General features: G+C 26.6%; 7 protein-coding genes across 7 annotated transcripts; 5 read left to right on the top strand and 2 right to left on the bottom strand. All coding sequences in view use genetic code 6, as the record gives it.

Annotated features, from left to right (window-relative positions):
- The first annotated feature begins 2 nt into the window (after positions 1-2).
- Positions 3-541, top strand: PTMB.444c (hypothetical protein). The annotated part of the gene is made up of 2 exons (XM_001347235.1): positions 3-300; positions 324-541. 2 exons carry the CDS (start codon positions 3-5, stop codon positions 539-541), a joined length of 516 nt encoding a protein of 171 aa, XP_001347271.1.
- Positions 542-1,514: 973 nt separating this feature from the next.
- PTMB.443c (DNA ligase) lies at positions 1,515-2,348 on the top strand. The annotated part of the gene is made up of 1 exon (XM_001347234.1): positions 1,515-2,348. The coding sequence occupies one exon, from the start codon at positions 1,515-1,517 to the stop codon at positions 2,346-2,348; it is 834 nt and encodes a 277-aa protein (XP_001347270.1).
- Positions 2,349-2,726: 378 nt separating this feature from the next.
- On the top strand, positions 2,727-4,029 carry PTMB.442c (hypothetical protein). Its single annotated transcript, XM_001347233.1, has 4 exons — positions 2,727-3,041; positions 3,064-3,467; positions 3,490-3,922; positions 3,949-4,029. 4 exons carry the CDS (start codon positions 2,727-2,729, stop codon positions 4,027-4,029), a joined length of 1,233 nt encoding a protein of 410 aa, XP_001347269.1.
- Positions 4,030-4,164: 135 nt separating this feature from the next.
- Positions 4,165-4,755, bottom strand: PTMB.441 (hypothetical protein). Its single annotated transcript, XM_001347232.1, has 1 exon — positions 4,165-4,755. The coding sequence occupies one exon, from the start codon at positions 4,753-4,755 to the stop codon at positions 4,165-4,167; it is 591 nt and encodes a 196-aa protein (XP_001347268.1).
- Positions 4,756-4,835: 80 nt separating this feature from the next.
- PTMB.440 (hypothetical protein) lies at positions 4,836-8,505 on the bottom strand. The annotated part of the gene is made up of 4 exons (XM_001347231.1): positions 4,836-4,961; positions 4,985-5,784; positions 5,810-7,932; positions 7,955-8,505. The coding sequence occupies 4 exons, from the start codon at positions 8,503-8,505 to the stop codon at positions 4,836-4,838; spliced, it is 3,600 nt and encodes a 1,199-aa protein (XP_001347267.1).
- Positions 8,506-9,769: 1,264 nt separating this feature from the next.
- PTMB.439c (hypothetical protein) lies at positions 9,770-11,408 on the top strand. The annotated part of the gene is made up of 3 exons (XM_001347230.1): positions 9,770-9,862; positions 9,889-10,256; positions 10,283-11,408. The coding sequence occupies 3 exons, from the start codon at positions 9,770-9,772 to the stop codon at positions 11,406-11,408; spliced, it is 1,587 nt and encodes a 528-aa protein (XP_001347266.1).
- Positions 11,409-11,684: 276 nt separating this feature from the next.
- Positions 11,685-15,993, top strand: PTMB.438c (hypothetical protein). Its single annotated transcript, XM_001347229.1, has 2 exons — positions 11,685-15,800; positions 15,826-15,993. The coding sequence occupies 2 exons, from the start codon at positions 11,685-11,687 to the stop codon at positions 15,991-15,993; spliced, it is 4,284 nt and encodes a 1,427-aa protein (XP_001347265.1).
- Positions 15,994-16,179: the final 186 nt, after the last annotated feature.

Below are 16,179 nucleotides of genomic sequence, written 5' to 3'. Positions count from 1 at the left end.
TTATGTTCACTGGAGGAGCATTTATATAGAGTCTGCATGAAATCAAGGAAAGTTGTCCACCATTACAACACTTGAATTATAGTCATAAAAAGTCGTTCAAACAAAGTTTAGATTCAATCACACAGAAAATTCCAATTGTAAAATCCATTCATAAACTTCGACAAGAGTAGGAGTAGAAGATATTCTAAAACATATAAAAAGTAAGGAGGATGAATTTAATGCATGAGATCAATAAAGTGAATCCAAAATTGCATCATGAATTAAAATTGATCCCTTCTGAATTACTTACTATTAAATATGGTATAATATATAATATATTAAAGTCGAATTTAAATAGCAATCACAAGAAAATCACATTGAAGTGCAATCAGAAATTAGTTATAATAAATATGCATAATAATAATAACGATTCGAACATCTTGGATCTGGATACAAGATATTTCATTAAAAACCTTATATCAGGAACATCATGGATGATTATGAGGAAGAAGGTAGCAATCATAGTGATTCCTATATTAATAAATATTTGGATCTAAATTGAATTATAGTTTTAATTAATAAATTTCAATTTTATAATTCTGAGAACTAAGTTCTACACTCTCTCATATTTCAGTAAAGTTAGTATCTGATAACCTGATATTTTAGATGAATAAAAATGGAAAAATAGATGAATCTAAGTCATATCCAAAAACTACTAGTCATATTTAGTCACAGCTGATTATTACAAATATAATTTTGAATACTGTTTGGATTTGCATTTATAAATCAAAATAACAATCAGATTGACATTAGTTTTTTAATGAATATATTAGATCTATGATTGAGGAAACTACATTTCACCATAACTTAGAATAGTTCTGCTATCCAAGAAATACTTACTTCAATCACAAAGATTTATTAATGACAAATATTTTAAAACACAGATTTTATTTCAAAATCCGCGACAATTCACTTAAACATTAAAATGATTTTTTTGCTATAAATCTTTTCTTTATATATGCATGTCATTATTTATCATGAATTCTGAAATATACCTAGTCAAGTAAAATTAACTGTTCTGGCACAGTAAACTTTTATCCACCAATCCAGTGACATTGCAAATTCGTTCTGGAGTGCTCAATACAAATTGGGAAAAACCTGAAAATTTACAAATTGAACTCAAAAAATATCATTCTCTCTAAGAAGGCATTCAAGATATTAGTGAAATGCTCAAACTTAAACTAAGATAAGGATATCATGAAATTAAACCTTCAGAAATAGTCAAAACCTATGAATAGATAAGATTTCCAGAAGCTGAATATAAGTATGAATTAGATTTGAAATACAAGCAGTTTCAATAGCAAAAAGGGGAAATCGATGATAAGTAACTTACTAAAAAAGAATAAATTGTATAAAAAATTGAAAGAAAATAAAAATTAAGACAACCAGGATTAGGATTGCCAGATAAATCATGTTGTGAACTGCTAGATGATGCTACCTAAGGTAGATTGGTCTCAGTATGGCCAAAGTATAAAATGAGACCTAACCTCGGCGAAAATTTGGGACTTGGCCCAACTTTTTCAAAGAGTTAGAGGATATCATGTTTATTAGCTTCTAATTGGGCTGTGTCAATAGACCCAAAAGGCTATTATATGAGTGAAAAACTAGATGGAATGAGGATGATTTGGACAGGAATGGAGATGTTCACCAGAAATGGATACTCCTTAAAGTTCCCATCCTACTTTATTGAAGGATGGCCCACAACTTATTTAGATGGGGAACTATGGATAAATCGAGGGACATTTAACAAGGTCTTAACATCTGTCAGAAAGCGAACAGCAGATCCGAATGCCTGGAAGATAATCAAATATATGGTGTTTGATGCTCCATTCCTTCAGGAACCATTTAGTGATAGATATGCAAAATTAAAGAAGGCAATTGAAAAAATAAAAAATCCTCATCTGGTTTATGTTCCTCATAAAATTTGCAGAGGGAAAGAGCATTTAGCAGAGGAGTTGGCTGAAGTTTAGAATATTGGAGGAGAAGGTTTAATGTTAAGGGATCCTGATGCTTTATATGATGGTATTAGATCAAAAAGTTTGTTGAAAGTGAAATCTTCTTTGGATGCAGAGGCTGTCATTATCGATTATGTGCAGGACACTCATATGAAGAAAGAGAATGTCTTAGGAGGGTTTTTGGTCCGGAATGATGAGGGATAGGAATTTGAAGTAGGGTTGGGACTGAAGATTGGGATCAAAAAGCAAAGACCTCCGATTGGTACAAAAATAACATATAAATATTGTGGTTTAGCAGAAAATGGATATCCTAAATTTCCAGAATTTGTACGAATATATCCTGAAGATATTTGAATAAATTGTTATTTTAAAAATATATTGTTTATTTATTTATTGTTTCATCATCATCTATTTTATAATTTGATTTTATTAATTCTTAATTAATAATTTAAACAAATTGTTCAAAATCATATATAATTTATGTGCTTCGAATTAATATACTTTAATTTATAAACTATTAATTTATTCCTGTTATCTTAATAAAATAATTATTAGATTAAATCTAAAAGAAATGAGGTAATATTATTATTTTATTTAAATCATCTTAGATCCTAGCAAATCATCTAATAGGATTTAACTACTATCCAACATAACAGTATCACAGAATTATAGAAACTCATCTTTTTCTTAATATTTACGAATATATATTTACTAATTTATCTGACGTATTTGATGTTTTAATACACCCATATGTAATTAATAATTTTTTATTACTGTTTCAATGCTATGGTGATGCTCTTTCTTATGATTTTGAAAATAAAGTAAATTTTAACCATTAACTTTAGATTTAAATTAGATGTAGGAAATTCAACGTTTGATATTCTTATTTCTACAATTATTAAAACCATAATTCTGATTCATTTTAGAGTCAGAGAATTAGAAATCCAATATCTAGGCTATGTCGTATTAGCTTACTATATATTAAGAGTATTTATTATAGTGCTTTAAAAAATTATACTTAATGTTTCTACGAACCGCTTCAGAATTGTATATTTTTATATTAAAATAGTATATTCAAGGCCTCAAAGTGCTATTGGCATTTTAATTGATGTTGATTACTATTAAGTGGAAGGAAATGGTGGATTGGAATTGGTTCGTAGTTTTTAGTGTCATTTGGAGTTTACTGGTTATATTTTTTATTTTCCATCTCATTCTAATTCTTTCAACAATAGAAACAACACATGAATATTTCGTATAGAAGGCTTCAAAATCATAACTGATAGGAGGTGTGTGGCTGATTATATATTTTTGTGGTTTTAGTGGAATTCCCTCCTGGTTTTGTTACATCATATGTAACGATCAGGAGACTGTTGATTATCCCACCAAAGAAGCAAGCCTTACTCTTGGAATCCTAATAATTTTATAATCCTTTTTAGTTGTTATAATCTCAACTGTTTTTAAACAGCATATTAAGTATTAAGATATATCAATTTAGGAATTACATTCTGGATATAGGTTTTGAAGAAGAAAATCAATCCTTAAATGTGAAAGACGCAAAACAATAACCAAATATAAATATAATACAGAAACCTTCTTTACCGAAAAAATTGATTTAGGTATCATCAACCTACTTCGAATATTTCTAATCAGCATCTTAACAATCTAAATAAAATCAAAACATAACAAATAGCAACTACAGTATCATGAATTAAAGAGCTAAATTGAAAGCATTTGATTTTGTAGTCAGAAATGACTAATTGCAATCTCCTGAAAAAGAATCAAACTAGATTTAATACGAGTAGAAATGTTAAGTCTGTTACACTCAAGAACCAATCATTGTCATGCTTCCTTGTAGACATGGTGGAATTTGCTATGAATGTTTAAGACAATGGCTATAAAAGTCACCAAACTGCTATATTTGTCGTTAAGTATTTATTTTCAATCATAAATTTAGAAAATCAATTAAATATGCAAGGTTCATAAAGATGATTCTGGGAACTTCACCGTAAAAGATATAACAGTGTGTTATTGGTGACACACTCTTCCTCTACAAATACTTAGTGTTGGTATTTAGATAGTTGTTATTCAATACAAATGTTAATTTTATGATTAATTGAATTAACAAATATATCTAGATAACCATTATTTAATAATACATAGCAATAATATTTCATGATTCTTTTTTCAATCTCAAAATTCTTTTAATCATGTTTACAGTGACTACAGTAATAATCATTGATAGACCCAGACATAGTAACCCAAATCCCATTTGCTTTTTCGAAATCGAACCTTACAATTTGGACATGTAATCAAATTTTTCAATCAAGAATGATCTCTCTCTTTTTATATCATCGAGCTATGTATTCAATTTATTAATGATTCCTCCCATTTAGTTTAAATCCTAGATTTTTGCTACTTTTCCCATGTTTGCTAATTCTGATCCAGTTTTATACGTAATATTAAACACGATGAAGTCATTGTCAAAATTTGTTAAACAGTATCTAATATGAGCAGTTGTTGAAGTTGATTAGTATTAGTAATTGTGCTCCCAAGACCCCTTATTATCATACAAACTATCAATTGATTGAGAGTTGGCCTCGGCGATCTTCAAACCATAATTTGATGAATTGGCACTAATTTTAATGTCAAAGACATCTTCTTTTGAGAAATTATCAGTAAAGCAGATCTATTGTCCTTTCTCTGCTTCATACCCAAATTGCAGACAATATACGGAGGTTATTACCAATAAAAGTGATATCATAATATTTATTAAACAATTTGTTATAATTTACATTCAATATCATGAGCCCTCATATTTTGATAATTTAAATATATATATATTCATAATTAGAGTTATTCTGATGCCATTTCCTCCACTAATTATTCAAATATTATGTCTCCAAGTTCCAATAAAAATTCGGTTCTATCGTCTTCAAATAAGTACCATCGGAATTCACTTTCTTTAATCTAAAATTATATTGAATATTAACATCTTAGATGAGCATTTTATATAATCTTTCGTCTCTAATCTAGGCAACATTGTCAAACATTTGTTGAGACAATTATGAATCAAACAACAATGGATTTTCTAATTAATGCAGTTATTGAATCATCATCTATTAGTTCTTTTCATCTAGAATCTCTTGTTTTTCCTCTGGTATTTACGAATCATCCTCTATAGGCAAGAATCCTCCGAGAGTGCCAGACCAATTTATCACTTTAGCTTCCATATTCTTCAAAATAATATCCAAGTCTTCACTTCTGATAACTAATTTCTCTTATTTATTTTCCCAAGGATATGGCAATCCAGAATCTACTATTTACAATATTCTCTTACTTAGAAAGTTTGGCCTTTCATAATTCAAAGCCTCATTACATGCATCAAACACGGCCTTGTTATGAATATGTTCAAGCTCCTTCATTCCAAATTAAGCATTATCACTAGGGTCATTCTCCAGTTGCAATCTATAAGACTCAAATTCTTAGAACAATCTTTCATCCAAAGGGAATGCTATTTAAGAATCATCTTCATTCTAATGGAACTCATCTTCTGCTTCTTCACCATCATTGTCATATCCATGTATAAGTTGCATTCTTTTAAAAGGAGTGAATCCATATGGTATGTTAAGATTTCTTATTAATTCCTCTTTGTGATGCTCTAATACATATGAAAATAACTATTTAATGTATGCCTTAATATCTTTGATTGAAGTGGGCAATTAAGGAATTACAGATTGACTAATTAAATTTGAGATTATAAACTCGAAATGATCTTTATTGAGCAACAATTCTAAAATTAATCAAGTTTTTTATACCTTCTGTCAAATTTTGCACTATTTCATCTAAGATATCATTTGTTATTGCACTTAATGTCTAATAGATCTCTATTTACTTATCTGATTCTATTATGTTTTGTCTCATTAAGTTCCTCTGATCCAAATTCTCATTTTACAAATCCTCAGAAAATGTCTCCGGCATCTCATCCAGATCATCATGCTATTCAACATCAAAATGATTAATAATTTTGATATCTGATCCTATTTATTTTTAGGATTTTATGGTACTACTTTAGCAAAGTTATTCATCAACTTGTTTTTTTAGACTCTATAATTTTGGATTGTTTTCATCATATGTTTACACTACTTATAAATCCCTTTGTATTTTTTAAATTGCTTTAGCTTCTCTTTTTCTACTAATCTCAATCGCTTGTTTTGTGTTTCTCAAATCCTCCTTCTCTTTTTCCAGCCAATTCTCTAATTCTTGTTTCTTTATTGGATCTTCTTACATCTTCTTCAGTTCTGCCTTATATCTTAAATTGATAGCTTCTTCCCTCATATTTAATAATTCTGTTTCCTTCTTCATTAATTGAGATTGTAGTGACATTAATGAAGATCGATTGACATCGTTCTCCTTAGACGATAGCTATAATCGTTCATCACTGCACTCATGATTCTTTTATAATCTTTTGCGAGCATCATTAAAGGTTTTTTCATTATTAGCTTCTAGTTAACTTCTAATTCTCATATCAACTGATTATTCAGAATCCCTTCTTTCATGTGTTTTAATTTCTTTCTGTTTTTTCATATGCTATGAAACAATATTTAATATTGTTTGTGACATTTATTATTTTACATTTGCAAATGCTTACTTTTCTGGACCTTATTTAATAATATTTTCAATCTGACTATTCCATAGTTCTAATTCTTATTAAATTTACTAAATTACAGAATGAGATAATGCACTTTTTTGATCTTCCTCACTTACTACAGAACTCTTGATATTCGAGTAATGAATTTGTTTTTCTAATGATTATTAAATATTTTATCCAAAAGGATTATAAAAATACATTTCCTAATTAGCAGGACTATTTGGTTACTAAATAATTACTAGATCCTCTGTTTAATCAGATAAGTTTTTATCAAATCTATTTTTTATTTAGACTGGTAAATCTTTTTATTACTATTATTATTGTTATTATTATTATTATTATTATTATTATTGCTATTATAATTACTACTATTATTAAAGTTTCTACTATTACTGTTATTATAATTACTATTACTTTTATTACTACTATTACTATTACTATTACTATTATTATTGTTATTATTATTATAACTGATATGGTTTTATTTTGTTTTATTATTAGACAACTTCCTCTTGATTTATGAAATTTTATACTTAGATTTATTTTTTTTATTGCTGTTATTAATCTTTCATTTATTACTGCTATTAACCAACATTCTTATCATTTTTTATTAAGACTTTAGGTGGTATATATTCTGGCGTTTCTATCTCTTCATCAGGCTCTTCCTCTTGATCAGAAGCCTCATCATCATGTTATTACTCCAACATTTCTTGTAATTCATGGAGTAATTACATTCTGATAGAGAAGCCTCTCCAAACACTTTATAATTTGGTCGCAGCCTCATTCATAAAATGATACTATAAAACTAAATAATCTTGATCAGTGAGTTCATTCGGGTCTAAATCATTTTATGATTTAAGTATCTCTTGTATTTTTTCCAACAAAAATTTGGTTGGGGGTATTTTAGATAAAGTATCAACTATCATCTAAGTGAATTAATTTTCACTAATCTATGAGTATTAATCTTCCTATTCTTCATCCTCTATTTCTTCGATGTATTAATCATTTCCACCTTGATTTGGCTCAGGATTTTTAAGTTGATGGTACCTTTAATTAAGATTGTCATATTGTTTCTTTAGTTGGTCTTTATTTTGGTGATTTTTGGGTTCTTACTTAGCTCTATTTTCTCTGCTTTTTGGCTACTATTTTCTTTATTCAATATCCATTGGGTCGTCATTTTTCTTTTTCTTCATCGTCACTTTAGGAGTTTGCGGTTGTGAGTTCTCCAAGGTTTTACACTTTTTGAAAATCTCTTTAACAGACTCATTCAACTTGGCCAGATTCTCCAATCTTGTTAATTGGATTGCCTTACTTTCTTTATTTTTCCAATAGAGATATCAATTATTGTTGCATGCTAGTTGTATTGTCAATCGCTTTCTTTTGTGTCATATAATGCTAAATCTCATGATTTGGTTGGTAGATTTTCTTCTTCAACAATGGTTCCACTGTTTTCGTCTTTGATTTGATTTTTTCTAATTAAATTTGAATAATACTAATTCGTTGTTTGATTTATTTTTCATTAAGCTTACCCAAGCCTAATTCTTCTCTCCTTTGTTATTATGATGGTTTTATCACTTTGTGTTGCTTCTTCACATCGACTGTGTGAGCCTTCTTCTTTTTCGGGGAAACAGTTCGCTTGGTTGATTTCTTGACAGACATTGATTATTGCGCAGGTTTCTTATTCTATTGAGCCTATGGTTTTGGTTTGCCTTACAATCCCTATGTTAGCTTTTTCTTTTTTAAAGTCTTTGGTGGCTCTACTGTTTTCAAATTGACAAAATTATCCAAATGTGATTCAGGAGAGTGATATTTTGGAGTTTGCTGATGTCTTTGATGCATTACTGCAATGTTTGGCTCTTGCATTCTTCTTCCCTGAACCTACGAGTCGAAGGACCTAAATATATCAAACGGTCATACTTAACAGAGCTGTATGTGTTCATATTGTATTATTTGAAAATTATACTAAAAATTATATTACACAATACTAATCCTATATATATTAAATAAATAACAACTATAATATTACCACCATTAATTATCACATTTGAAAAATCAATGGAATAACCTTTGTCATGTATTTTAAACAAATGTGTTTATTCAAAAATAATTCTGGTTCATTCCACTATTAATTTGATATAAAAGAATCAAAAATAGCATATACCAATTATATATATAAATATAAACGTCATACATAGGTATAAATACATCTGGAGGCATAAATTCCTGCATCACATTTTATGAGAGAATGCAAAGTTGTATCAATCGAGAAAACTTGCCAAATAAGCTCTGTGCCGTTGAAGGATTAGATTTTTTGGAGTGCGTAAACCGTAGGAAATAGGTAAAATTAAATAATAATATCCCAAGTATGCTCTAAATTATAAAATTCAATAGGAATTGCATAAGAATAGTATCTTAATATTACCAACATATGATGTTGAAAATGATAAATTTATATCAAAATATTAAAATGTCACAGAAGTATTTTAAAAAGCCCATTGAAAATATTTATCAGCAAATAATAATAATGATTATTCATGCATTATTTCAATTTGAGCAAAAGGCCTTAAGAATGCTTTATTTTAATAGATTTTAATTGTTAAAATTCAATTGTAGATAAAATTAGATCAATTTTAATTAACTATTAGGAACAATTTAGCATGTTATTTCTATACTTTTAATAAAATTAAATTCTTAATATAGTTTTGAATTCATTTCATTTATTATTTATTTTGTTATTCATATATATATATCTTTCTGCTGAAAGTTTCGTATAATAAGGTGAAAAAATATTATGCTTATTACACTCTCAAATGCATCGTTATAATACTTAAATATTTATGTATTTCTTCCTTTGAATAATTTGAAGATGTTTATAAAACTAGAGATTGAAATTTATTTTTTTTTGTAAACCAAAAGGTGTAATCATTTTAAATATAATTTAATACATTGAATAATATATTTTCAATTTATAAAAGAATTATTTGATAATAAGTTGAAGTAGGACTTCTTAATATTAAATTAAGTAAATTGGAATGATTACTTAAATCATATTGTCTCATTAAAGTTGCAATCTCTGAATTGATATTACTATATTAATTTGCATATTGAATATTATTAAATTTAGAATATGAATACTATATATTTGCCTAAACGAGTTAAATTACTATAAAGTCCAAAAACCAATAATGAGTCGTAACTTCAAACCACGAGATCAGTTATTGTATTAAATTTTTCATCAAGCCTCAGTCCGCTAATTAAGATGTGCCTAAAGTTATAGTAAGATGTGAGGATTAAGATGGAGTACCAAAAGACATGCGACTGAAAAATTGGAATGATGTTTTTGGTGATTTTTTATCGGAATCATTATTGCGCAAAAAATAAACTGATATGAGAAGAAATACAATAGCTACAATAGATAGAGCATATCTCCACGAAGTTCCATTAAAAATTTATAATGCTCTTTTAAACAGTCCTTCTATCAGAAGCAATTTTACTAAATTTATATTGGGGGAAATATCTGCCTAAGAATTTGTTAAAAGAAAAAATCAGTACTAAAAATTAGATAAATTAATTCCTTCAGCCAACTAGAAACAAAAAAGACCAAAAATTAATTTGTACATTCTATTATTTAATTATTAAGATCTTATAGGAGATCAGCAGTTACAGATGAAGGCAATCATGAGATTGGATTTTTAAAATTATTGAATGAAAAAAATGAAGAAGAAAATAAGAAACAAAAAGCTCAATAAAGATTTGAGATGATAAGAAATGTTATAGTCGAGAAGATAGAGAAACGGGAAGAAGAAGATTTAGTAAAGAGGAGTAGAGATTTAAAAAATGTTGGAATGATAAAACAGATGTATGACATAAGTGACACTTACATTCAGGATTTATAAAAGAAAACTATGGAGAAAGACATGCCACTTTCCAAAAGAAATGTTTTCAAAGGAAATTCGGTTAATATTATTTAACATCAAAATCCATATTAATTGGCTAATGCAAGAAGCCATGAAAATCCAAACAAAATAAAGTATGAACCACTCCCAGAAAAGAATGTTATTCGCCATTTGGTTGATAAAAGAGCCAAAGAATATATGGAGGAGTTGTAATTGAAGGATTATATCGAAAATGAAAAAACGAAAAAGAAGATTTACATGAATTGTTAGTATCAGTAGAATGTTTTAATAAAAAAAAAGAAGAACCAATTTTCATCTCCTATTTCTTCTGATTAGAGTGATTCAAAGATAAAAATAGCTCATCCATCCAAATAAAAAGAATAGAAAAATAAGTAGGTTATTAAAAATAATTTGATAAATAATGATCTAGAACTTATTAAGTATATAACTAATTATCCAAAATATGATCCCTTTAATGATAAGGAGTTTTAAGAGACAATATAAAAGGAATTATTGTAAGCAGGAGGACTTGCTTCAGAAAAGAAAATAAGGATATTGAAAAAACCTTATTTAAAAAAAGCAAACTCAAAAAATGTAACAACTTAACAGATGGATGGGAACACATTTGATTCCAGGTCTGAAAATGATGAGTCTTTCAATTCCATGTATGAGTTCAATGTGGACAATCTCTATGATTAAAGCATCAAATTATAGAAGAAGCTCCTTGAAAAACAATATACTGATGGGTTTAGCAAAACCATAAGAGCTATTTAGAAAAGTCAATAACTAAAAAAGTATCGGTTTTATAATTATCCTAGCGAAATTATCTAGAAGAACTTAAAAAAATTGGAAGGCTTACCACTTAAATGATTATAGCTTAATTCAATAATATGATTAAAACTAATACATAATGATTTCAATGTTAATTTAATTTTTTGTTATAATTATAAATTTCCATATTCACTTCAATAATCTTTGATAAGGCTGTTTTAATATTAATATTTTGACTTAATTTGATAAAGCATTAACAACATCTTTTACAATTCTTAAGAAAATATTATTTTAGTTTGTAAATGAATTAAAATAATAGGGAATAAACAATCGTAAAATTGTAAGGACATCTCAAAGGAGCCACAATTACTGTTCATGGTATTTAGTATAAGTTATAAATAAGAAATTGAAGAACTACTCTTGAGCTAAGAACATATTATATGGATGTAATAGAAGGAAATTGATGACTTAAAAAAAAGGCTAAAATAGTTGGAAAGTCTGGATATTTAGAATGAATAGATATTACATTTTTAAAACATTAATGTTTAGTTGAAAACATAGATTGAATTCTTGAAAAGTCAATTGTAAGAGAAAGATGCATTAATTGCTTAATTCACTCTTAAACCTTTGTCAAGTCCATCAACTGAGATGCTTGCTGCTTAATAGCAACTCATTCAATAAAATCTGGTTCTATAAAATATTATTGGGGATCTCTAAAACTAAATTCTTAATAAGGATGGAGTAATAAGTCAATTGAAAACTTAAGAAAGTTCATTAGATAATTTAATAGGGCAGTTGTCAGCTAATATTCAAATCAAAAGAAATTAAGTTGGATCAGCCCAAAAACAAAAGGATATCTAAAATGCATTAAACGAATTATAATCTTATCCAGAAGCTTTGTAAGAAGTAGTTTAGAGAATTATATAAGAATATAAAAGAATATCGTTTCTGATGGACGAAAAAGATATAGAAATTAATAATCTGAGGGCTAGATTGTAAATGCAACAATAAAAGGCAAATGACTCAATATAAGAGATAATTAAACGAAATCCATCATCTTTTGAAGAGAGCAGAGCAAATGAATTAATCTAATAGAATGCAACTATGGAAGATGCAATTAGTGATCTAGAAAGAAGATTAATTTCATAAGAAAGTCGAAAGAAAGAACTTCAATAAAAATTAATTGATGTAGGAACAGAAATATTATAATTGGAAGAATAGAAAGAAAAAGCAAATTAATTTAATATTTTCGATGAATTTAATAAGAAACAATCTTCATAATAATAACCAAATTTAGCTGAAATAACATTTTAATAATAAACAAAAGATTAAACATTCCAACTCTAATGTGCTCCATCTGAGTAGTAAATAGATGAATTGGTAAATTAGAATTAACAACTAGATGATTTAATTGTAGAGTTATAAAGAAAGTTAGTTGAAAAATAGGATCATCAAGAGGAAATTTAATTGGAAATCGATAAAATAGATGTAATCTCATTGATGTAAGAGTTGCAGAAGTTAAACTAATAATGTGATTCTTTGAAAAAAGACATTGAGGAAAAAGGCAATTTGCTAAAGGATTTGGAAAAATAAAATATAGAACTATCCACAATTTCAGGTGAACTAAAATAATCAATTAAATTAAAATAAGATTGCATAGATTAACTCTAAAAAGAAGAGTAAGAAAAACTCGATCTGTAAGATTCTCTATTAAAAAATAAAGAATATTATGGAGAAATTTAATAGAAATAATAATAAATTGAAGAACTAAAATTGTAAAAGGAGAACTTGCAAAATTAATTGAAAAATGCTTTGAATTCTATGGATGATTAAACTACTAAGGTTCAAAAGTAGAATTAGTTGTAGAATGAGAAAAATCAAAAAGCAGAATTAGCAGATGATATAGTGAAATAAATTTTGGAATTAGATGAATTGATATAAAATTTAGAAGTGAAGCTTGAAGAAAAAAAAGAAAGCGAATCATAATTGTAAAAAGAATTAAAAGATATTAATGTGAAATTATAAGCAATCCAAGAATCAAATTTAAAAGCCTAAACACAAAGAAACTAATTAGAATAGGATTTCAATCAATAAAAATTAAGTGGAGAAAAGTTAATGGATAATATACATGAATTGTTGGTTGAGATAAAGAATAATTAGACAGAATTAGATAAATTAAAATAGCAAGAAACAGAACAGCAAAATATAATTAAAGAATTAAAGCTAAATATTTAAAAATAATCTGAGGAAGAAAATCAATTAAGACAATGTTTGTAGAATTTTAATACTCAAAACAATTCAATTTAAATATTGGAACAAAATATAGAGGAGAATAAGAAAATTCTATTCAATTTAAAAGTTGAAAATAATTTATTATAACAGTCAGTAGACGAAGTTTAATAAGTACATTAGAAATTATTGAGTAAGAAAGAAAGCATGGAAAATGAGATTTCATAGTAAACAGTAATTTTGAACAATCTAGAATAACATTTAGAAACCTTACTATCAGAAATTAAAAGTCAAGAAGGTTTAAAATAAGAAAAAGAATAACAATTAAAACAATTAAAAGCATAGATTGAATCCATTATTATAGTAGATTAGGTAGTTTTATTGTAGGAGAAATTGGAAAGTTAGAGAGAATAAAATGCATTAATTGAGGAAATTGAAAGACTGAAATAAAGATTTGAAAATATTAAATAGCAATAATAAAACATTGAGTTGTTGATAGATAATTAGATGAATTTAAATTAAGAGCTTTCTGATGATTTGCTCAAATTTAAATCAACTGGTAATCAATTAGAAAGTGAGTTACATTCTCTAACAGCATAATAAGAAGAAATGAAATTTTAGATTAAAGAGAAGAGTTCATAGTTGGAGAATCTAAACGAACAATTTACAAAAATAGATGAAGAAGGACAAATGATGGAGGCTGTATTAACATTAAAATAAAAGGAATTAAAGTAGATTCAATAGAAAAAAGAGAACTTTACAAAAGAATTAGATTAAATCACTTAAGAAATCTTTGACTTAAAGAAAGAGATAGCCCTCAGAAGGAAGTATCAATAATAATAGAATAGAGTTGACTTAAATTAAAATGAGGATGATTTAGAGGATGAAATATAAGGTAAACTAAATGTGTTAAATACAAAAAATAATGATTTAAAGGATGATCTCTAAAAATTAGTAGAACTCAGTCCTGTTCCTTAAGAATAAAAGCAAAATGATGACTCTGCATAAATCAGCTAATTTAATGAATAATAAGCTCAGAAAGTATTAAAAGATAGAGATAAACGAATTGAAATCTTGGAGTTAACTATTCGAACATTACAATAATAAAATACTGAAAAGTATAGTATGTTCCCTTCTGGAGTTTCCAAAATTTCTTAACAATAGACCTTTTTTCTTGAGGATGATCCAACTTTAGTAGAATTATAAGAAAAATTCACAAGAGAAAGCTAATTATTACAAGATTTATAAAACAAATTAAAAAAAACAGCAGAAAGACATTATGATCTATCACTTAAATTGTAAGAATGGGCAGAAAAAGAAAATAGACTGGCTAATGAATTGGATGCAAGAACTTAAAGTGTTGAAAAGATGGAATAAGAATTGTAAAATGTATTTAATAAACAAACTGATTTAGAATCAAAATAAATAACTATTATAGAAAGAATACTTATATTGGAGTCTACTAATTAATAACTTTTGGAATAAGAAGCAATGACAAAAAATAAATTAAAGGAAAAAAAAGATTATATATAGGTTTTATGTAAGAATTTAGTTGAGATGGATGAAAAATTGTTGTAACTTAGAAATAGAATGGCTTTATATTCATAAGAGGGTCGATAATTGGCAGAATTAGTAGGGAACTAAGAAAACGAAAGGGAAAATTAAATGAGTCATTTACAAGCGATTAAGGAAGAATTAGAATAAATAGAATTAGAGAAGAAAGAAAAAATATCATTAATTTAATAGATAAAAAAAGAAATATCAGATAATTCTCAAGACAAGGAAAGACTTGAGTTAGAATTTATTACTATTTATAGTAAGAATTCTTAACTTAAAGCTTAAATAGGATTCGAAGAAGTTTAGTATTAAAAATTGTTATAAGAATTTGAAATTCTGAAGAAGAAAGATTAGATTAAATATTAAAATCTTTACAGAGACGGAAGCACTTAAATTGAATATGAGTAAGATTAGTTTGAAAGTTTAATTAATGAAATGTAATTCTCCAAAATAACAAAAGATGAAGTTTTATTTTTAAAGAAAAATTGTTAACAAAATCTTTAAATGTTAACTCAAAGTGATGGAAACCAATAATATTTTAATAATAATCATATATTAAAAAAGATTTTGCATTTATAATAATTGCTAATAAAGTGTTAAGAAAATGAGAATTAGATTTTGATTGAACAAAATTCTAGGAGGTCTTCCATATTAGGTTTCAGAGATGAAGAATAAGCATAAAATTAAACATTTGTTTTAGAATAAGTAAGTGAACATTAATATATTTTAGATTGATTAATTCTAATGTAAGACTACAATTGTGGAAATTCACATTAATGAATAATGTTTGATTATTGAGAGTAATAATAACAAGGAATAGTAAAAGTTTTTAATAATTATATAGAAAACATTTATAATAAAAGATGGCTAGATAATGGATTTTAGATAAACAATTTGATTCCAACAATGATTTATATCCTTTAGGCATTTTGCATATTGTTTTCAAAGTAGTTATATTGCATAAATTTATAGGTTTCTATTTATCAAGTTATCAATATTGCATTGACTGGTTCAAAGGTTTTATAATTATATTAATTATTATTATGATAAATAATATGAAGTGTTTAATATATAAATGAGATTA

Source organism: Paramecium tetraurelia, assembly GCF_000141845.1.
Source record: "Paramecium tetraurelia macronuclear, complete genome".
NCBI classification, from domain to species: domain Eukaryota; phylum Ciliophora; class Oligohymenophorea; order Peniculida; family Parameciidae; genus Paramecium; species Paramecium tetraurelia.
This window is presented reverse-complemented; position numbering and strand designations above follow the sequence as displayed.